Consider the following 24,820-nt stretch of genomic DNA (forward strand, 5'->3'; position numbering starts at 1 on the left):
ATCAGAGCACTGGCCATATGATAGCCTCATATCCACTGAAAGCCCAGCAGGCCCCAACATGACAGAGAAAGCCAGCTTACTTTCAGGAAAAGGATGAGATTCACAGACCTGCCCTACTCCTAGAGGCATAGAATTTTGCCATGGTGGGTAAGTGACTATCCTTCTGCAATCAGAAAAGTTCAAGGGTTAGGCATCAATCAGAAAACAGTAGAAAAAGCAGGATAGATAGGGTCAGTATAGGGCAGCTGGTACTGCCATAATTTTTAGTTCAGGATCCATAGCATCACCTCCTCTTCTTTTGATGAGGGTAAGGAGTGAGGCAAAGGAACTCCAACACTGCTATCCTAACACAGGCTTTCATGGAAAATCTCCCTAGAACTTGTACACTTTATTTTAAACTCCCACAATCTTAAGCTTATGAAAGTGGCCTAGATAGGGAAGTTGTTTTCCTTTCAAAAAAGGATATATAATAATAATTCCTATGCCAGAGTGAAAAGATTCAGAATGAGACAAAATTGATGGACCCAACCCAGAAGCCATTACATTCTTCAGGAGGGAATCTCTTGAGGGTGGGTTAGACTCTTCTATCAGTTATCTTTTGGGGGAATATAGCATATTGAACTACCTAACTTTTCTACCACAGTGTTCTCTTAAAATTCCTTCATCTTGAAAATGTTTCATGGGATGCTTGGTTTAAACTGGTTTGTTCCATGACTCAATCTCCTTCTACTGGAAGGTTGGGAACGAGTATAAATAAGAAGCTGGTGCTGCATATGAATAGAGGCTGAGCCAAGTGAAGGGCCTAGAGAGGAAGCTAAGTTGGATGAAAGATCGTCTATATATATAATAAAGTATTCTTATTTCAAACCTCTAATCCTAGAGCACAGGACTTGCTTCACATCCATATTCATCCTTCACTGGATTAGGTTTGAGGTATCATTCATGTATGTATGTGTGTGTGTGTGTGTGTGTGTATACTAAAGATCTGAATTGGTATGCAAAGGTTTTAAGAATGATACATTTGTATCCATCTGTGCTGCTCATGAATGAATGAATGTAAAGGCAAGAAGGAAAAACCTTACTCACAATTCTGGACCTTTCCTGGTTGGCTTCTAGAAAGACTCTTTAGTTAGGGCTTTTTTTTGTTGTACTGAAGCCAGTGTCCTGCTGTGGTAGTAACTATGGTATCATATTAGCTAAAGAAGAACAAGGGTTTAGTTTACAAGCTGTAAAATACTGTATTGTATTGCTATGTTGAAATAGAGAAAATACAACAGAATGTGTCAGGTGATGTGTCTGACCCAGGGTTCTTGTCATTTCCAATGTTCCTTTCTTGTTATTTTATTGTCTGATACTTATAAAGCTTCCTGAGTTGCTGATTTGGTGATTCATCTGTTTTTCTAAGTGTTCTTTTGAGTTTTCTGATCCTAGTGGAATTAAATTAGAAATTAGTAACAAAATAATAGTTGGAAAATACAAAAATATGTGGAAATCAAACAACACACTCCTAAATAACCAATCAAAATGGAAATTAGAAAACACACTGAGAACAAAAATGAAATATAGAGTATATAAAAACTTATGGGATGCAAAGAAAGCAGTTCTAAGAGAGAAATTTAAACATCTACATCCAACAAACAACATCTACATCCAAAAAGAAAGAAGGGTACCTGGGTGCCTCAGTTGGTTAAATGTGTGACTCTTGATTTTTTTTTTTTTTTTTTTAATTTTGGCCCAGGTCATGATCTTAGGATTGTGAGATGGAGCCCCATGTGGGACATTGGGCTCTGAGCTCAGCACAGAGTCTGCTTGTCCTTCTCCCTCTGCTCCCCTCCCACTCCTGCTCACCCACTCTCTCAAAAAAAGAAAGGAAGGGAGGGAGGAAGAGAAGGAAGGAAGGAAGGAAGGAAGGAAGGAAGGAAGGAAGGAAGGAAGGAGCGAGCTAGGATGCTTGATAGGCTTAGTCAGTAGAGCATGTGACTCTTGATTTGTGTGTTCAAGCCCCTCATTGGGCATAGGGATTATTTTAAATAAGAAAGAAAGGAAGAAAGAAAGAAGCTGTCAAATCAATAAACTTAACTTCCACCTTAAGAAACTAGAAAAAGCAAATTAAACCCAAAGGAAGCTGAAGAAAACAAATATTAAATATTAATATTAAAAAAGTGACAAGACCATAAGAAGATAGTGAAGATCAACAAATCCAAAAGTGGGTTCTCTGAAAAGAAAATCAACAAACTTTAACTAGACTGACCAAGAAAGAAAGAAGAAAACAAAGAAGATTAGAATTACAAAAATCAGGAATGAAGGGGAGATATTACAACTAACTTTGGAGAAATAAAAGGAATTATAAGGGAGTGCTACAAAAATTTTATGTCAACAAATTAGACAACCTAGATGAAATGGACAAATTTCCAGAAATACACAACCTAGTAAGACTAAATTATAAAGAAACAGAAAATCAGAATACATCAATGGAAAGTAAAGAGACTGGATCAATATTCAAAAAACTTCAAACAAAGAAAAGCCCAGGACCAGAGAGCTTCACTGAGGAATTCTACATATATAATTAATATATATATATATAAAAGATTTATATATTTTAAAGATTTTATTCATTTATTCATGAGACACACAAAGAGAGAGAGCAGAGACATAGGCAGGGGAAAAGCAGGAAAAGCAGGCTCTATGCAAGGAGCCCAATGTGGGACTCGATCCCAGAACCCCGAGATCACGCCCTGAGCCAAAGGCAAACGCTCAAAAACTGAGCCACCCAGGTGTCCCACTACCAATATTTAAAGAAGAATGGACATCAGTTTTTCTCAAACTCTCTCCAAAAATAGGGAACACTTTGTAACTCATTCTATAAGGCCATAACTACTCTTGATACCAGAATCAGGCAAATACATCACAAGAAAAGAAAACTACAAACCAATATCTCTTATGAATATAGATGCAAAAATCCTCAACATACTGGCAAGGTGGAATAAGAATTGAATAAAAAGAATTATACATTATGACCAAGTGGGATTTATCCTCTGAAAACAAGATTGGTTAAAACCAATCAATATATGGGGCACCTGGGTGGCTCAGTCAGTTAAGTATCCAACTCTTGATCTCAACTCAGGTCTTAATCTTAGGCTCATAAGTTCAAGTCCTGCATTGGGCTCCATGCTGGGCATCAAATCTTATTTTTTAAAAATAACAATCAATAAAATACATCATATTGGGGATCCCTGGGTGGCTTAGTGGTTTAGCACCTGCCTTCGGCCCAGGGCGTGATCCTGGAGTCCCAGGATCGGGTCCCGCATCAGGCTCCCTGCATGGAGCCTGCTTCTCCCTCTGCCTGAGTCTCTGCCTCTCTCTCTCTCTCATGAATAAATAAATAAAAATCTTAAAAAAAAATAAAAAATAAAATACATCATATTAATGGAATAAAGGGAGAAAAAACCCACATGATCATCTCAGTAGATGTAGAAAAAGCACTTGCCAAAAATCCAATATTCATGATAAAAACAAACTAGAAATAGAAGGAACAACAAATTAGAAATAGAAGGAAACTCAATCTGAGAAAAGGGCATCTAGGAAAAACCCACAGCTTCCACCATATTTAATGGTAAAAGACTGAATGCTTTCCTGCTGAGATCAGGAAGAAGACAATGATGTCTGTTCTTGTCACTTCTACTCAACATTGTTCTGGAGGTTCTAGATAGGAAAATAAGCAAGAAAAAGAAATAAAAGGCATTCAGTTAGAAAGAAAGAAGTAAAACTGTCTCTATTTGCAGATGCCATGATCTGATGTCTAAAACACCATAAACCTATAAAAAATTTTAGAGCTAATAAATGAGTTCAGCAAAGTTGCACAATACATGATCAATATACAAAAATCAGTTGTATGGGGCGGCCCTGGTAGCTCAGCAGTTTAGCGCCGCCTTCGGCCCAGGGTGTGATCCTGGAGACCGGGGATCGAGTCCCACGTCGGGCATCCTGCATGGAGCCTGCTTCTTTCTCTGCCTGTGTCTCTGCCTCTATCTCTCTCTCTCTGTGTCTCTCGTGAACAAATAAATAAAATCTCAAGAAAAAAAATAAATAAAAAGAATTAAAAAATCAGTTGTATTTCTTCTTTTTCTTTCTTTTTCTTTTTTTTTTTTTTTTTTTTAGAGAGAGAGAGAAAAAGAGAGCATGCTTGAGCAAGGAGAGGGAGAGAGAGAGTCCCAAGCAGACTCCACATCCAGTGTGGAGCCTGACATGGGGCTCAATCTCATGACCTGGAGATCATGATCTGAGCCAAAATCAAGGGCCAGATACTTAACCAACTGGGCCACTCAGGCACCCCTAAAAATCAATTGTATTTCTATATACTAGCAATGATCAATATAAAGTAAAATTATAAAAACCATTCACATTAGCATCAAAAAGAATAAAATATTTAGGAATAAATTTAACCAAAAAATATTAACCAAAAATATTTGTATATTGGAAATTTTAAAAATTGCTGAATAAAATGAAAGAAAATAAAAATAAATAGAAATACATCCTATGTTCACAGTTTGAAAAAATTACTAAAGTTAAGATGGCAAATTCCCAAAATTGATCTGTAGCTTGAGTGTAATCCCTATCAAAATTCCAAATGGCTGTTTACCAGAAATGGACAAGGTGATCTTAAAATTACTATGAAACTGCAAGATATACAAAATAGCAGAAGCAATATTGAAAAGGAACAACAAAAGGGGCTTTACACTTCTTGATTTCAAATTTACAGTAATTATAACTTTTTATTGTGAAAATGTACAGTAATTAAGAAAGTGTAGTCATGGCATAAAGACAGATATAGATGAATGGAGTTATTAACTTAAGAGTCCAGAAATAAATCCATACATTAATAGTTCATTGATTTTCACAAGGGCATCAACACTATGCAAAGGGGGAAAGAATATCTTTTCAACAAATAGTGCTAGGACAACTGAATATCCACGCCTCTACTCTCACATCATGTATAAAAATTAACTCAATTAGGTTTTTGACTTAAATATAAGAGCTAAAACTTTAAAATTCATAGAAACAAAGTAAAAACTTGAATTACCATGGATTATGTAATAGTTTCTTAGATATGTTACCAAAAGTACATGCAATCAAAGAAGTAAACTGGACTTCATCAAAATTTAAAACTTTTGTGCATCAAAGGGATGCTACCAAGAAAGTTGAAAAGACAACCCAGAGAATCATATACCTGATAAGGTGAGAGTATTCAGAATACACAAAAGTAAAAACACAAAATCCTATTTAAAAATGGGTAAATGATTTGAGTAGATATTTCTTCAAAGAAAATATACAGATGGCCATTAAGTGTGTGAAAAAATGCTCAACATCATCAAGGAAATGTAAATTAAAACCACAATGAGATAATATTTCACACATAGTAAGATGGCTAAAATCAAAAAGTCAGATAATAGAAGAAGGATCTGGAGAAACTGGAACCCTCACTCACTGGTAGTGGGAATGTAAAATAGTGCAGCTGCTATAGAAGAGTTTGACAGTTTAAAAAGTTAAAGATGGAATTATCATGTAACCCAGCAATTCCACTCCTAGGTACCTAATTAAGAAAACTGAAACATGATTCAGCTATAAAAAGGAATGAAGTACTATTATATGCAACAACAAGGATGAAACATGAAAATGTTATGAAAGAAGTCAGTCATGAAAGGTCACATATTCTATGATTCCATTTATATGAAATGTCCAGAATGAGCAAATCCATGGAGACAGCAAGTAAATCATTGCCAGGGAAAGAGAAGAGGAAGAAATTAGGACCAACTAACTGCTAATAGATGTAAGATTTGGGGGGGTAGGAGCAGGGGAATCAGATAGTGGTGATGGTTGTTCAAAATAGTGAGTATAAGATAAACTACTGCTGTATGCTTTAAAATGATGAATGTTACATGAATTATATCTCAATAAAAATGCTGAATTAAAAGAACTATTAGAAATTACATGAGATAATTGGAAGATATGAACAAAGACTATCCATTTGATGGTTAAGGAATTATCATCAGTTCTGAGAAATATAATACTATTATAGTTTTAAAAAAGTCTTTATCTTGGGATGCCTGGGTGGCTCAGTGGTTGAGTATCTGCCTTTGGCTCAGGTCATGATCCTGGGGTCCTGGGATCAAGTCCTGCACAGGCTCCGTGCAGAGAGCCTGCTTCTCCCTCTGCCTCTGCCTCTCTCTGTATGTCTCTCATGAATAAATAAAATCTTTTAAGAAACTAAAAATAAAATAAAAAAATAAAAAGTCTTTATCTTTTAAAAATAATTATTGAAGTATTTATAGATGATATTTCAGGTTTGTTTCAAAATAATCTAGTATGGAGTACTGACATACGTATGGGAGTATAAATGAAATAAGATTAGCCTTGTATTAATAACTATCAAAGCTGGGTAATGAACAGGAGTGCATTATTTTTGTCTCTGTTTGAAATTCTTCATAATAAAAAGATAAAAAAAATCCCACTATCCTGTAACTGTAGTGAAATAAAGGATCTAGGAAATAATCATTAATGAAAAAAAAACCTGAAGAAAGATTAATGGGGAATTTATTATGGGTGGATCAGGTTGATTAATATCCGAACCCCAAAATCAGATCATTTTGTGCTCTTGAGGGGATGCAGTAGAAACCACACAGACTATCTATTAAGTATTCTTTTTTTTTCTATTAAGTATTCTTATAAAAAATTTGAACCAGAATCTAATCAAGTCTCTAACGTTAACTACTAGTTTTATAGGAAATTTGAAGAATAGAGAATTTGAAGGACATCACAGCAAACAAATCAACTAAGTCCAGAATGTGAAATATGCTTATAAAACAAATATCTCGGTTTTTACAAAAAATAAACTACTGTACAAAAAAAGAAGGTGGGGGTGCCTGGGTGGCTCAGATGGTTAAGCGTCTGCCTTCAGGTCAGGTCATGACCTCCAGGTCCTGGGATCGAGTCCCACAATGGGCTCTCTACTTAGCAGGGAGTCTCCTTCTACTTCTCCCTCTGCCTCTCCCCTGGCTTGTGCTCTCTTTTTCTCCCTCTCTCAAAAGAAAATATAAAAATACTTTTTTAAAAAAAGAGGGTGAAGTTTAACAACATTTAAAAAGACTTAAGATATATAAGAAACATTACAAAGTATAAGCCTTGTTTGGGGCCTGATTTTTTTTTTTAAAGATTTATTTATTTATTTATTTATTCATTCATTCATTCATTCATTCATTCATTCATTCATTCAGAGAGAGCGAAAGAGAGGCAGAGACACAAGCAGGCTCCATGCAGGGAGCCCAATGTGGGACTGGATCCCAGGTCTCCAGGATCACACCCCGGGCTGCAGGCGGCGCTAAACCGCTGCGCCACTGGGGCTGCCCTTGGGGCCTGATTTTAAAAAGCCAGGTATAAAAGGATATTTTGAAACAATCATGGAAATATGAATATGGACTGTGTAGGAGATACTATTAAGGAATTACTACTAATTTTGTAAGGTATGATAATGGCACTGTGGTTATAAAAAGCCATTATCTGTTGAAAATAATATACTGAAGAATTTTCTGATGCAATGACGTATCTGGGACTTGTAAAACATGCCAGGAAAAAATATACAGATATACACACATGCATACACCTAAGTACATATACATACATACATATCTGAACCAAAATTAGCAAAATATTATTAATTGTTGAACATGGAAGTTCCTTTTATTATTCTATTTTTTTTGAAGATTTATTTATTTATTTATGATAGACATAGAGAGAGAGAGGCAGAGACACAGAAGGAGGGAGAAGCAGGCTCCATGCCGGGAGCCCGACATGGGACTCGATCCCGGGACTCCAGGATTGCGCCCTGGGCCAAAGGCAGGCGCTAAACCGCTGAGCCACCCAGGGATCCCCTATTATTCTATTTTATTTATGTTTGAAAATTTCTGTAATAAAAGGAGAAGGAAGAAAGAAGGGAAGGAGAGGAAGGGAAGGAGAGAGGAAAGTAGATTTTGAACCAGATCAGTAAGACTACAGAATGTAAACTATAAAATTTCCTAATGCCCTAAAATTCAAAGTTCTTTCTAATTTCAGGAGTTGGCAGAAGTCTTGTCTCAGAGAAATCAGACAAGTTTAGGTTCCAGGAATAATCAGACTTAGAAGTGTTCTACCAATAGTAATGGAGTAATCTAGCCTGGGAATCTGTGTCTAAGTTAGCAAACCTCCCTTCCCTCCTCCCAACTAGCTATTCCTTCAAGCAGCAAGCCTACTGAGCTGGCCTTGGTAGGAAGTATGTTCCCTCTCTTCCTATCTGTAGCATCTGTTTCTTCCATTCCTTCCGAGGTGGCCTGAATAAGACCATGGATATGATCAGGTAGGTAAATTCATCTGAACTGCCGTTGGCAGCAGTCTGCAATAAAATTCATCTTCATTTCTGAAAATATATCTAGAAACAGTTCTTGGAGGACAATAACTTGAGCAGCTCAAATACTGTAGGTGATGATACACTGGAACCTTCTTTACTCCTCACTACCCCCCAACAATTTGGGAGGTTTGGCAAAAAATGGTACTAGTCATATGCTTTCCAGATATTAAAGGAAGGTCATAGGGGATGATTCATACCTCTGTTTTCTCCATTAGGAGACTCATAAGGAAAATGACTTTTGCAGACTTGCCCTAACATCATGGTGCATTAATCTCCATGAAGGTCTGTAGCTGCTTTGGGAACACTGGGATTTGGGAGTTTCGAAGATCTCTGAGAGAGGAGATTAGAATGAATAGGCTCCACTTTAACCAATTGGTATATAAGGGCCATCTCCCTTCTGTGGATATCAGTCTTCTTCCTTCAGTATGATACTGGTAAGGCAAAATGACCATAAAGTTACTACTAGTTCCTCTGCAGTTTTATAGCAATTAGGTACTCTTAGAATTATAGATATTATGTCTTGAATGTCTGATTTTTCTTTGCATGGGCTAAGGCAGCCTCAACAGGATCATTGACATGAGGGTAGACTTGAGGAGCCAGGCTGCTTCAGGGCTAAGTTGTAATTGGAGTGGATGCAAGCATAAATGCAGTTAAAGAGAGAATTTTAGACTTAACACCAGAACGAAAGCTGCCAATTGTAAGTTGTGAATATAGAGCTGCCAACAAACAATGAGGTCAGAGTACAAAAGCAGAAATTATCAGAAATAGGTCAGAAAATAGAAATGTTGAAGAAAGGCCCAGGCTAGATGCTAGGAACCTGCAGTTAACAGAGGTGGCCATACCAAGCTAAATTAAGCTAAATCCCTTTGGTTTAAAGGTATAGGATTGAGCCAAACACAACAATGTATTTTTCTAATACAGGATATTAGCTGTGGCACTGGCTACCTTGACTTATCCTAATCTGAAGTAAAAATGGATAAAAAGCCTGCCATGATGACAATTGTACTTCACAAAGAGGATGAATTCCTAAATAGCCAGTCTTTGCTATTCAAATACTGTTACCATCTCCCAAAGAACGGTTTGGGGGCAGGAAAGAACAGTATTTCATTTGAAGCTGGACTACTCCTCTACCAAAATACCATTCTGACCAAAGAAACAGATGCAGAATTACAGTCACAGCTGCATTCTGTACAGAACAAGTAGGATAATGGTACTCTAAACTGCTAATTACACTGCTAACGATTTTCTTAGTGGCACTGCATTATTTTGCCACTTTTGTTTAAATTTTTTTTAAAAGCATCTAGGAAGTTTTAAAAATGGTAAATTGTTAAATAACAGTGAGTCTTCCAAAGGGAAATTCCATATAACACCCATTTCTTGAAATGACATCCTCATATGGGATTTTGTAAGAGCGCTGTTTATTGACTATTTGTTTTAATTTACTTTCTCACCAATTTACTTGCATTTAAGATTACTGAGGCCATAAGTATCTCAATATTAGTATTTGTATCTAACTCTATAGTTGATATGAAAAGATAATAAACCAACATATGTCATGATATGCCGGCAGTGGCAATGTACTATGACTAGATTTACAAAAAGTAATAGCAACAGTACATTTTTATTTTTATTGTGACAACCACGGTGGAATTTATTACAGTGTTAGTATTTTATTGTTTAATTATGCCAGGATAGCTTGAGGGAGGTAATTACATTTTTGATATAAAAATGCTGTTAATGTTTTTATTTCAATTTAGCAGATTAGAGAATGCAGATTAAAGCACTGCCACTGTTCCATATTGTTTCTTGTGCCTTTATATAGCAGAATATTTTTTTCCACAAATAGTAGTAAATTCATTTCTACTGAATTACTTTATTAAGGTTTCTAAATAATTTGCCTCTTAAATGAAAACCTCAATCTGGCCAAGAACTTCCATACATTAGATTTACAAAAACCATTTTATGTAGAAAATGGTGTAGCAATCATAATTATGCCAGAATGTTTTTTGACAATTTTTCTATTTATTAAGGTAAATCTGTTAAAAAATTAAAAATACACTTGTTATGCAATTGCAAATTCACAGGTAAATACTTACATTTCCTTCTAGTAGATGATCCAATTTCAGTGATCTCCTAACACTGCAAACAAAATATATATATATATTAAAAAAATGTTAGATTTATATGCTTTAGGCAGCTATATATTTAAGAGCAATATATATAAACAAAGATTCTGAGTTGCTTTTGCCAACTAAAGCAGAATATTATATGATGAAAGCAAAGCAATTTTCAGGATGATGAAACTAAATTTAATAGCATATTTCAAAATTGTACTCTTCAAGCATTAAAATCATATTATGAAATAATCTTAGTAAATATTAATATATTTGTGTTTTAAAATATCACTAATGAAAAATTATGAATAAGGACAAAATAATTTACACTCCCTTAATGGAGATGATGAAAGCATATTATTTGCGGTAATAATGTACTAGGTATTAAAGTATGAACAAGGTGAAAAAAGTTTTGCACATTATTCTAGCTTTAAACATGATTCAGTGTTACCAGACTATGACTTAACTGAGGAACAGATGCTCTGTCTTTATAAGTCCCCAATCCATAAGAAACTATTTTTTGTCTCTCTCACTAAACTGATTCAGGAACATGCCAGGCTCTCTCTGTGCAAAATCTGTTCTGCTAAACTGGATGCCCAGCTGTTGGTGACAATGCTTAGAAAGGAAAGCTGAATATTTATAATACTTTATTTCGTACAGCTGTCTTCTAAAGAGCAGTCATCAACATTTTATTGAATGCAGACTAAATGCTCAAAGGAGGAAAAGGTCAATATAAATTAAAACTAGTTTTCCCAGTGACAAATGCAACGTTAAAAGTACTTTTCTTGATCCCTAAGAAATAGAAATTACTCTATCTAAAATATTAGAGAATTTGTGCATAAAGCAAAAAAAAAGAAAAAGGAAAGAAAGAAAGAAAAAAGGATTACTTTGTAAAGGTTGTATTATAGAAAACAAAAATTTTATACATCTTAGAAACGGACTATTCATAAATAGACTTTTTTTTCTGACTATTGACTTTCAAACAAGTGACAAGTACAAGAAAAAATAGGAGATGGACAATTTACAATCACTATGGAATAGTAAATATTAAATACAAAAATTTAATCTATCAAAAATGGGCTCACTTCTTTTGCTATTATATCTACATTAGCTTATCACATAACATTATTTCTTGAGATTAATTAAATCACTTTGAAAACTTACTTATATCTTTTAGAAGTCCACTTGGAATTAATGTAAATTCTCAATGAAGCAAGAAGAGAATAGAGGTATAAACAAATAACAATGGCAAGTGATTCCCAAAAAAGTATATATATTTAGTTTTGAAATATAAAGTGCTCTATTTAGGTGTATGAGATATTTTGGTATTTTATAAAATTTCAAAAGTAGAAATCAAAAACTAAGTACACAGGGCAGCCCTGGTGGCTTAGCGGTCTAGCGCCGCCTTCAGCCCAGGGCGTGATCCTGGAGACCCAGGATCAAGTCCCACATTGGGCTCCCTGCATGGAGCCTGCTTCTCCCTCTGCCTGTGTCTCTCTCTCTCTGTCTCTAATAAATAAATAAAAAATCTTAAAAAAAAGACAAAACCTAAGTACACAGCACATCATTTTTTATCCTTTGTTTTTAAAAACTAAAATGTAATACTACCTATTAGAAGGAAGCAAACCCTACTTTGATATTAACCGTTCAAAATATTGCTTTATTATTGATGATTAATTCTTAGAGAAAGTAACTAAATGTTTGGATTTAGATTTCCAGTTTAGGTCCTAGGGTTGATCTAAGAAGCCCAAGGAAATATATAAATGTAAACAAGAAAGCGAGCCAGGTTAGAGTGTTATTTCCCACTTTAACAGTTTAGTGAGAATCTAAAAACATGATTTATTGTAGATGATATGGTTTTCAGATAATTCAGGCATGTAAACTAAAAGATTAAATAGATGTGACTAGGAGAAATATAAGAAATCACTTAATTCATCCAATATGGAAGAGTTAACGTGACGTGCCCACTGTCACACAGCATGAAGGGCAGAAACTCAGATCTCAGGTTCTGTGCATAATAAATCATTGTTGAACTGAGGGGGAAAGGTAAAGAAGAAATCTAGCAGAAGATTTTATGAGATCTATTAGAACTAAGCCCGCTGCTAAAATATGTTATTAAATTGAGCACATACTATATGTTTTTATTTTTTTATTCACTTTTATACACAAACAACTGTAATATAAACATGAAATTATGTTACATGGAAAAGGATGATGTTAATAGGAACATAGAGGAAGAGACGGTTGAAACATATAAAGGAAGAAGACAAAATTTGATTAGATATATGGGATAAGTATTTTCCTTTAGTATTACTCACTTGTTACCAGTATTAGTTGGCAATTAAAAATGATATATATATGGTATTTCTGTAAAGTTATGAGCAGTTTTAGGGGTTGCTACCTTGGTTTAAAAAACGGGATGTCCCAAAAGAAATGTCAAATAGACATTTCTCCAAAGAAGATATACTACTGGCCAATAAACATATGAAAAAATGTTCAACATCCCTAACATTAGGGAAATGAAAATCAGAAACACAATGAGATACCATTTCACAACCATTAGGATGTCTATTATCAAAAAAAAAACCAGAAAAGGCAGAAAATGTTGGCTAGGATATGGAAAACTGAAATGTTCGTGCACTGCTGGCGAGACTGTAAAATGGTACAGCTGCTGTGAAAAACAGTTTGGCAGTTTCTCAAAAAATTACATGTAGAATTGCCATATAATTCAGCAATTCCACTTTTGGGTATATATCCAAAAGAACTGACAGCAGAGACACAAACAGGTATTTGTATAGGCATGTTCACAGCAGCATTATTTCTAGTAGCCAAAATGTGAAAGTAGGGGCAGCCCGGGTGGCTCAGTGGTTTAGCGCCGCCTTCAGCCCGGGCCTGATCCTAAAGACCCAGGATCGAGTCCCATGTCGGGCTCCCTGCATGGAGCCTGCTTCTCCCTCTGCCTGTGTCTCTGCCTGCCTCTCTCTCTCTCTCTCTCTCTCTCTCTCTGTCTCTCATGAATAAATAAATAAAATCTTTAAAAAAAATGTGAAAGTAATGCAAATGTCCATTAACAGGTAAATGAGTAAACAAAATGTAGTAAAGATATACAAAAAAAGCATATTATTTAGCTTTAAAAAGGAAAGAAATTCTGACACATGCTACAACACAGATGAACCCTGAAAACTTAATACTAAGTGAAAAAGCCAATATCAAAATGGCAAATACTATAATGATCCACTCAAATGAGGTTCTTAAAGTAGTCAAATTCATAAACAAAGAAAATAGATAGTGGCTGCCAAGGGCTAGGATGAAGGATAAATAGGGACTTACTGTCTGATGGGTATGAAGTTTTAGTTTTACAAGAGGGAAAGTTTTGGAGATAGATGAGAGTGATAGTTGCACCAGGTAAATGTACTTAATGTCACAGAGCTATACACTTAATGATTAAAATGTAACCTTCAGCGATGCCTGGGTGGTTCGGTTGGTTAAATGTCCAACTCTTGATTTTGGCTCAGGTCATGATCTCAGGGTCCTAAGATCGAGCTACATGTTGGGCTCTGCACTTTGTGTGGAGTCGGCTTGAGATTCTCTCTTTCCCTTCTCTCTGCCCTGCCCCCTGCTTGTGTGCACTATCTAATAAAAATAAAATCTTTTAAGAAATGGTAAACTTTATAAAAAAATAAAGAAAATGGTAAATTCTGTTATATATATATTTACCACAATTTAAAAATAAATACTTTCAAAAAAATACTTTATTTATTTGAGAGAGAACACAAACAGGAAGAGGCAGAGGGAGAAGGAGAAGCCGACCTCCACCTGAGGAGCAGGGAGACTGACACAGGCCTTGATCCCAGGACCCTGGGATCATGACCGAAGTCAAAGGCAAACACTTAACTGACTGAACTGAGCCACCCAGGTGCTCCTAAAAATAAACAATGTTTTAAAAAGATTTTATTTATTTATTCATGAGAGAGAGAGAGAGAGAGGCAGAGACACAGGCAGAGGGAGAAGCAGGCTCCATGCAGGGAACCCGATGTGGGACTCAATCCAGGGACTCCAGGATCTCGCCCTGAGTCAAAGGCAGGCGCTCAACCGCTGAGCCACCCAGGCATCCCAAATAAATAATTTTTTAAATGGGCACATATCTACTATATTCTAATTTCCTCTGTCCTACTGGTAACCTTATTACCTCTGCAGGTTACTTCCCACTTCCAACTTAACCCAAATTTACACCTATGCCCATAATTTAATTACCCTGTTTCATTTTTAGGTGTACTAAGTTTAGACTCATTGGGATGAAAATTCTGGTTGCTACTGGCATTTTGCTCTTTAGAATTTAGGAAAGATAAATACATTTGACTTGCAATTTTTATCAAGGAGAGAAGAAAGTAACCATATTTTTAGGATTAATCGTATTAGTAGGACTATCCTTCCCTATTTTATTTAACTTATCACATGGTAGTATCAGGATACTACCTGAATCCTGAACAGAATTCTCTGATTCTATCAGAACAGAACTAGTACATGAGCTTCAGTGTACAACAGTACTAACACTGGCGACAATATAAAAGAAATTACTCTAGAAAAAAATGAACTTTCATTTGATTTCTAATTAAGAATGAGGACTGACACCTCAAAAAACACAAAATTACATGCTTCGAGTTTCTCTTTCATTGTTTTTGTTTTTTTTCTTTGAGGGAGAGTGTGAATAGGCAGAAGGGGGAGAGGGAGAGAGAAAATCTCAAGCAGGCTCCATTCTCAGTGCAGAGCCCAATGCAGGGCTCAATCTCACGATCCTGAGATCATGACCTGAGTGAAAGTCAAGAGTCAGACACCCAAATGACAGAGCCACCCAGGTCCCCTTTGAGCTTCCCTTTAAAATACTGGATTAAATATAATTTTAACAGTAGAGCTGAGGGTAGAGTGTGTGTAGGGAGGGAGAGCGATAAACTTGGTAAAAGAGATAAGACTCAGAGGTCCTTGATGCTACCTCAAATTCCTCCCCTAAGTTTGGGCAAATCACATAATCTAAGTTTCATAAAGTTGGTAATAATACTGGCCTGTAAACTAGCAGGGAATTTCTCAATGGAAAATAATCACTTGCAACATCAGTGCTTCCATTTACTTCTCATTATAATGGTGATGACAATATTGCAATAATATTTAAAAGGATTGACTATACTTGTGAGATGCTTAGAAATCCTTTGATGAAAGGCAATTACCAAATTCACATCCCATATGACTCCTTTGGTGTAAATTGAGATATCTGAAATGATTTATTTCCCATTCTATGTATGAGAATGAGAAAAGAAGGGAAAAGAATCTTTTCATACCCTTTTAATATTCTCCCTTTCATTTAAGCCTTTGCTATTTTGTGTTCAACATTCATGGCAGTCATACAATAATTCACTATCATGTATGGGTGAGTAGAAAGAAATATTACTCTGTTATATGTAGAGATATAGTTACCATGTGAAAGCACTTAAATAAATATTCAATCCTTTGTTATTCTTTTTTTTTTTTTTTTTTTTTTTTTTTTTTTTAAATATTTTTTATTTATTTATTTTTATTTATTTATGACAATCACACAGATAGAGAGAGAGAGGCAGAGACACAGGCAGAGGGAGAAGCAGGCTCCATGCACCGGGAGCCCGACGTGGGACTCGATCCCGGGTCTCCAGGATCGCGCCCTGGGCCAAAGGCAGGCGCTAAACCGCTGCGCCACCCAGGGATCCCCTTTGTTATTCTTCACAACAAAACTGACCAAAACCTTAAGCAGTTATTGGACAACAGATGTTTTATGTGACAAAAGCTTCCTTATTAAAAGATTAACAAAGAATTAGCTAAAAAATTCTTACAGAGGTAAAGGAATATATTTGGGAATACTGACCCCAGAAGATAAATAGAGGTGAAATTGTCACTGGACAAAATAAGAAATGCCCTAAAATAATTTCATTCTCATATGAGTATTCTCAAAACTGAACAAGAAAACATTAATAATTATTTCCTCCCTCAGAAACTTTTATATATAATACATAATATATATATACTTTATACATATATATGTGTGTGTCACCACAAACACATACACATAAAGAATATAAGTTAAATCCCTCTAAAATCTATCAAAAGGGATCACATAGTTTTATCAGAATTAAGTATGGGGGAAAGGTGATATTTTACATATTTTTGTATTATTATATTTTATAGCATAAAAATAATAGATTTACAATGCTGTCTACCCTCCCCTTGAGATTCTAGCAAAATTACCTCTTTTTTTTTTTTATTTATGATAGTCACACAGTGAGAGAGAGAGAGAGAGAGAGAGAGAGAGAGAGAGAGGCAGAGATATAGGCAGAGGGAGAAGCAGCTCCATGCACCGGGAGCCTGACGTGGGATTTGATCCCGGGTCTCCAGGATCGTGCCCTGGGCCAAAGGCAGGCGCTAAACCGCTGCGCCACCCAGGGATCCCCACACAATTACCTCTTAAGTTGCCCTTGACACAGTCCACATTGCATTAAGGACTTTTCTACTCTATAGCACTATAGGACTTGAGCATGCACCTCTAAAAACTTATGTTGAAATAGTCTATTTATATGTTTCTCTTTCCTCCTTGAACTAAGATATTTATGTCATTAGCAACTTCTCTGGGTTAAACATCCTCATTGAACTACCCTTCCCACAAAAATTAAAACCCCTAGCAAATATAGCATCTGTTCATGTTTGAATCCCCAAAACCTGACACAGTGATGGACACAATAGTATTATACAAATCAATGATTTATTTAATTAATGTATTTTTTTTAACTTAAAACTTCAGTCTCAAATTGAGGAATATATTTAATTCCCTTAATTTTTTATGAGCTTCCAAACCTGTTTAAGGTAGTTTAAATGCAGGTTCCTAAAAGATGTCATATTAACAGTCTTATCTCTAAGATAGTCTTTTATATGGATTTATGTCTTAACAGTTCTGGAAAAATCTAAACTATATCTCTTCAAATACTGACTTTCCTTCATTCTTCTTTTCTAGACTTCATCTAGAAGTAATTTTAGACTTTCTAGTTGCACTTTCCAGATCTTTAAACTCTTATTTCTTTTCTGTGTAGGGCATTTGGGCAATTTCTTCAGATCTATCTTCCAGTTGTCTAATTCTTTCTTCAACTGTATCTAATTTACTATTTAATCCACCCATTGGTGTTCTGCTTTTCTTTTTTTAAACATTTTGATGAGTTTTGATGGGTAACTTTTAATTTTTACTTATTTAAACTTTAAAAAAATTTCTAGGAATAAGAGTTCTTGTTATCTTTTACCCAGACTTATCACTTATTTACATTTTGTCCCATTTGTTTTACCATTCCCTCATTCGCTCGCTCACTGTAGTTCTTTCTTGAATTTCTTGTCCTGATAAATCCATCTACTTGAAAATATCTCAAATTGAAAATGCAATGAATACACTTAACATACAAAATATATCTTAGCCTAGTGTACCTTAAACATGCTCACAACACTTACATTTATGTACAATTCGGCAAAATAATCTAACACAAAGCTTATTTTATAATAAAGTACTGAATATCTTATGTAATTTGCTGAATGCTATACTAAAAGTGAAAAACAGAATGGTTATATGGGTACAAAATGATTTTAAGTATACCAGTTTTTCACCCTTGCAACTGGGTGGGGCTGATGGGGAGCTATGGCTCACTGTCACTGCCTGGCACCACAAGAGACTATCATATTGCATATCACTAGTCAGGAAAAGATCAACATTCAAAATTTGAAGTATGGTTTCGACTAAATATGTACTATTTATGTACGATGATAAAGTCAAAAAATCTTTTTTTTTTGATAAAGTCAAAAAATCTTAAGTAAAATCATCATAAATTGGGGGATCATCAATATTTTATACGTATAATCTTTTTTATAAGTCATTGAAAATAAGTTGATGATATCATACACATTTAACCATAAATATTTCTGTGTGCTTTTCTAAGAACAAAGACATTCTCTAACATAATCACAATGATCAAAATCAGGAAATTTTTCTAATATACAATTGACACATGAGGTATTAGTTTCAGGTATACAACATACCTGATTTAATATGCATATATACTATGAAATGATCATCACAATAAGTCTAGTAATGAACCATCACCACAGCAACAAAATTTTTCTCACGATGAGAACTTTAAAGATCTACCCACTTAGCAACTTTCAAATATACAGTATTTATGAAATGTAGTTACCATGTTGTATATTCTATATACTACCCATAGGACTACCCATAGAACAAATAATCCAATCAAGAAATAAGTAGAAGAGGGATGCCTAGGTGGCTCAGTGGTTGAGTATCTATCTGCCTTTGGCTCAGGGTATGATCCTGGATCCCAGGATCAAGTCCCATATCAGGCTCCCTGTCTCCCTCTCCTTCTGCCTATGTCTCTGCCTCTCTGTGTCTCTCATGAATAAACAAAATCTTTAAAAAAAAGAGAGAGAAAAATGGGTAGAAGATATGAACAGACATTTCTCCAAAGAAGACATACAAATGGCCAAGAGACACATGAAAAAATGCTCAACATCACTTGGCATAGGGAAATAAAAATCAAAACCACAATGCGATACCACTGCACACCGGTATGAATGGCTGAAATTAACAAGCCAGGAAATGACAGATGTTGGCACCGATGCTGAGAAAAGGGAACCCTCTTACACTGTTGGTGGGAAAGCAAGCTGGTGCAACCACTCTAGGAAACCGTATGCAGGTTCTTCAAAAAGTTGAAAATAGAGCTACCCTACAACCCAGCAATTGCACTACTGGGTATTTACCCCAAAGATACAAATGTAGTGATCCAAAGGGGCAATGCACCCCAATGTTTATAGCAGCAATGTCCACAAGAGTCAAGCTATGGAAAGAGCCCAGATGTCCATTGGCAGATGAATGGATAAAGAGGAGGTGATATGTGTGCATATGTGTATGTATATAGTGGAATACTACTCAACCATCAAAAAAATTATGAAATCTTACCATTTGCAACAACGTGGATGGAGCTAGAGGATATTATGCTAAGCACAATTGGTCAATCAGAGAAAGACAATTATCATATGATCTCACTCATGTGGAACTTAAGAAAGAAAATAGGATCATAGGGGAAGAGAGGAAAAAATAAAACAAGATGAAATCAGAGAGAGAGAGACAAACCATAAGAGACTCTTAATCATAGGAAACAAACTAAGGGTTGCTGGAAGGGAGGAAAGTGGGGGGGGGAAGGGTAACTGGGTGATGAACATGAAGGAGGGCATGTGATGTAATGAGCACTGGGTAGTATATAAGACTAATGAATCAGTGACCTCTACCTCTGAAACCAATAATACATTACATGACAATTAACTGAATTTAAATAAAATTTAAAAAATAAACTTATTGAAAGCAAAAAAAAAATCAATCTATCAACAGTCCACAAAGAAATTTTATCACTTGTTCCAATATAGCCAATCCACGCCTCTCTCCCTCACCCCCAGTCTAGGATCCAATCCTGGATCATTCATTGCATTTATTCATCCCACCTCTTTATTCTTCCTTAATGTAGAGCTGTTCTTCAAACTTTTTCTTGTCCTTGAATTTTTTTTAATTTTTTTATTATTTTTTTATTTATGATAGTCACAGAGAGAGAGAGAGAGAGAGAGAGGCAGAGACATAGACAGAGGGAGAAGCAGGCTCCATGCACTGGGAGCCCGACGTGGGATTCGATCCCAGGTCTCCAGGATTGCGCCCTGGGCCAAAGGCAGGCGCCAAACTGCTGCGCGACCCAGGGATCCCCTTGTCCTTGAATTTTTCAAGAGTATAGGCTAGCTATTTTTGTAGACTACCTGCCAATTTGGGTTTATCTGATATTTTTCCATGATAAGCTTATGCATTTCTTTTGGCATAAAACAGAGTGATGCTGTATTTTTTTGAGAGCCTGATAACTTGAGGTACATGATATTGGTTTGTCACAATATCAGTGATAGGTATTTGATCATTAAGATATTCCCTACCAATTTTCTCCAGTGTAATAAATGAGAAGACTTATATGTAAATACCTTGTTTCATATAAAACTGTCTCCTAGTACTTTATTTTTAAAGATTTTATTTATTCATGAGAGACACAGAGAGAGAGAGGCAGAGACACAGGCAGAGGGAGAAGCAGGCTCCATGCAGGGAGCCTGATGTGGGACTTGATCCCAGGACCCTAGGATCATGGCCTGTTCCGAAGGCAGGCACTCAACCGCTGAGCCACCCAGGCATTCCTCTCCTAGTATTTTATTTTATTTTTTATTTTTTGTAAAGATTTTATTTATTTCATGAGAGACACAGTGAGAAAGAGAGAGGCAGAGACACAGGCAGAGGGAGAAGCAGGTTCCATACAGGGAGACTGATGTGGGACTAGATCCTGGGACTCGAGGATCACGCCCCGAGCCAAAGGCAGATGCTAAACTGCTGAGCCACCCAGGGACCCTCTCCTAGTATTTTAAAGAGCCACTAATGATTTTCAAATTCTGTCATTCTTTTAAATTTTTAGTTGGCATTTTGCTCCAAGGAAGAGCTTTCCTTTTCCCTCTATTTATTCACTTATTTATATCACTATGGAGTCATGGAATTTTATTTTATTCAATGGATTATAATTGCTTCCTATCATATATTTTGATGTTTAATTGTCCCAGATTTGTCAATGAACCATTCCCCTTTCACACTGCCTTCAGTATATCCTATATGTCCATAATTCTTTGATCTTCCTTACCTTCCAGCACAAACATCCTCTGCCCAAGGGCCTGGATATTGCTTTTGCTTCAGTGAGACTTGGCTCTTTTTAATGGACAATGGTATGTAGAAATCATGATCTGGGCACTGGATGTGTCTGTTACTCCTTATGTCATTGCTTATAGGCAATGCACAGAGCTAGAACAGAAAATACACTTCTCTATCTTTATATGTTTATTTTTAAAAATCTGTGATTTCATATTGATACCTCTAATGCCAAGCCAACATATTTTAAATTCCTCTATCCAACATTAAAAACCTATCTCCCATTATCTGGAAAACACTTATCATTTGCTCAAGCCTAGAATACATAAAAACTAGTTTCTGAAGTGCTAAACTAGACCCCCTGCAAAGCAAATCTACTTACTAAGATTCAGTATTTGCATATTAATTGTAAAATGTAAAAAAAACATTCTACCAGGTGTTAACAGTATTTCTATATAGTTTTAAACTGCATTTTCCTGATGACTAACAAAATTTTTCCTTGCCATTTATGTAACTTTTTTAAAAAATTAAGTATTAGTTCAAGTTTTTGAACTAATAATTTAATAAGGTTTTTTTTTACTGTTCAAGTTATAAGAATTCTTCATATATTCTCAATATAAATTGTTTAAAATATGTCTTATAAATATTTTCTCCTATTCAGTGGTTTGTCAATTCATTTTCTTAAAGACTTTTTTAAAAAGATTTTTGAGGCACCTGGGTGGCTCAGTGGTTGGTCTGCCTTTGGCTCAGGTTGTGATCCCGGGGTCCTGGGCTCGAGTTCCTCAGCAGGCTTCCTGGGGGGAGCCTGCTTCTTCCTCTGTTTATGTCTTTGCGTGTCTCTCATGAATAAATAAAATCTTACAAAAACAATTTTTATTTATGTGACACAGAGAGAGGGAACAAGCAGCGGAAGAGGGAGAAGCAGGTTCCCTGCTGAGCAGGGAGCCAACGAGGGGCTCAATCCCAGAACCCTGGGATCATGACTCAAGCCAAAGGTAGATGCTAACTGAACCACCCCAGTGTCTCATTAAGATATATATTTTTAAGTACTCTCTATACCCTATGTGGGACTTGAACTCACAACCCTGAGATCCAGAGTTGCATGCTAAGGCAGGAAGGCACCCTGACAATTCATTTTTAAAAATTTTAATTTTTACTTTAATTCCAGTATAGTTAACATACAGTGTTATATTAGTTTCAAGTATATAAAATAGTGACTCAACAATTCTATACATTACTCAGTGCTCATGAAGATGAGTATATTCTTACCTATTTCACCCATCTCCTTACTTACCTCCCCTCTGGTAACCATCTGTTTGCTCTCTATAGTTAAGAGTCTGTTTTTTTGGTTTGTCTCTTTTCCCCTTTGTTTAATTCCACATGAGTGAAATCATACAGTATTTGTCTTTCTCTGACTTATTTCACTGAGCATTATACTCTCTAGCTACATTCATGTTGTTGTGAATGGCAAGATTTCACTCTTTTATGGCTGAATAATATTCTATCTATATCTATCTACATATCTGGCTATTGTAAATAATGGTGCAATAAATACAATTAAAACAGGGGTGCATATATCCTTTCAAATTATTATTTTTGTATTCTTTGGGTAAGTGCCTAATAGTGCTATTACTGGATCATGGGGTGTTTCTATTTTTAATTTTTTGAGGAATCTATGTACTATTTTCCAGAGTGGTTGCACCAGTTTCCATACCCACCAAATATGTACAAGAGCTCCTTTTTCTCCCCATCCTTGTTAACACATATTTGTGTTTTTTATTTTAGCCATACTGATAGGTGTGAGATGTCTCACAGGAGTTTTTATTTCATTTACCTGATAATGAGTGATGTTGAGCACCTTTTCATGTGTCTGTTGGTCATCTGTATGCCTTCTTTGGAGAAATGTCTGTTCATGTCTTCTGCCCATTTTTAAATTGGATTACTTAGGGGTTTTTGGTGTTGTACTGTATAAGTCTTTACATATTTTGGGTACTAACCCTTTACCAGATATATATTTGCAAATATCTTCTCCCATTCAGTAGGCTGTCTTTTAGTTTTGTTGATTGTTTCCTCTGTTATGCAGAAGTATTTAATTTTGATGTGGTCCCAATAGTTTTTGCTTTTATTCCCCTTACTTCAGGAGACAGATCCAGAAAAATGTTGCCACAGCCAACTGCAGAAAAATCATTGCCTGTGCTCTCTTCCAGAATTTTTATGGTTTCAGGTCTCACATTGAAGTCCTTAATCCATTTTGAGTTTATTTTCATGCATCAAGTAAAAAAGTGGTCCAGTTCTATTCTTTTGCATGTAGCTGTCCAGCTTCCCAACACCATTTTGTTGAAAAGACTTTTTCCCATTGCATATTCTTACCTCCTCTGTTGAAGATTAACTGACCATATAATCATGAGTTTGTTTCTGGGCTTTCTATCCTGTTCCATTGATCTGTGTTTCTATTTCTGTGTCAGTACCATACTCTTTTGATTACTACAGCCTCGTAGTATAACTTGAAATCTGGAACTGTAATTATCTCCAGCTTTTGACAATTCATTTTCTTAATTGTGTCCTTTGATAAGCAGCATTGAATCTAAAGATCAACTGGGGAGAACTATTATTTTTACATTATCGAGACTTCAAATCCATAAACATGCCCCTATTTACATCTTTAGTTCCTCTAGCCCTATTCCTTTATTAGGCTGAGATTTCTTAGAAAAATATGCTAGAATTTCTTCCAAAGAGGGAAATAATTCTAAAATTTGATAGTAGTAACCAAAATAGTCAACCAAGCAAATTAAATGATCCTCTGACATCTTTTGTTCACTCCATCTCTGATGGCACGATAGCGGAGTTTGGGGACAATGATCAGTTGCCCCTATTGGACCAGCTATCACCCTTTTTATGGACAAAATCTTCAACTGGTGTTGGTAGAATCTACAGTACACCTCCAATCAAGATTCAAACAGATCTCTCAAAACCTCTCCCCAGAATTAATACCCTATAAATAAGGAAATCTTTCAAGGCATCAAGCCCATATATAAGATTACAAGACGGGGATCCCTGGGTGGCTCGGCGGTTTAGCGCCTGCCTTGAGCCCGGGGTGATCCTGGAGTCCCAGGATGGAGTCCCACATCGGGCTCCCTGCATGGAGCCTGCTTCTCCCTCTGCCTGTGTCTCTGCCTCTCCCTCTCTCTGTGTCTCTCATGAATAAATAAATAAATAAAATCTTAAAAATAAAAATAAGATTACAAGACTCAGTGCTATATCATTCCTTGCACTAGTCCCTGCAATACCCCTATTTTCCTGTGAGAAAACCCAATGTCCAATGATAAAGGTCTATCCAGGACCTCTAAGCAATAAGTAACACTGTTATTCCCTCAGCACCTGACTTTTCCTAACCCCCTCATACTACTGACACCAACTGCCACTGAAAGCAACTTTTTATTATAATTGATCTTTGCAGTGCATTTTTTAGTATTCTAGTTGATA

General features: G+C 35.8%; 1 protein-coding gene across 1 annotated transcript in view; it reads right to left on the reverse strand.

Annotated features, from left to right (window-relative positions):
• Nucleotides 1-24,820, reverse strand: part of ITGB3BP (integrin subunit beta 3 binding protein) — a 69,354-nt gene that overhangs the window by 40,248 nt on the left and 4,286 nt on the right. The window contains exon 2 of the mRNA XM_055305035.1: nt 10,534-10,576. Within this exon, the coding sequence (XP_055161010.1) occupies nt 10,534-10,576 (43 nt within the window). The remainder of the gene's footprint in view (nt 1-10,533; nt 10,577-24,820) is intronic.

This window comes from Nyctereutes procyonoides, unplaced genomic scaffold (assembly GCF_905146905.1).
Source record: "Nyctereutes procyonoides isolate TBG_1078 unplaced genomic scaffold, NYPRO_anot_genome, whole genome shotgun sequence".
Taxonomy (NCBI): domain Eukaryota; kingdom Metazoa; phylum Chordata; class Mammalia; order Carnivora; family Canidae; genus Nyctereutes; species Nyctereutes procyonoides.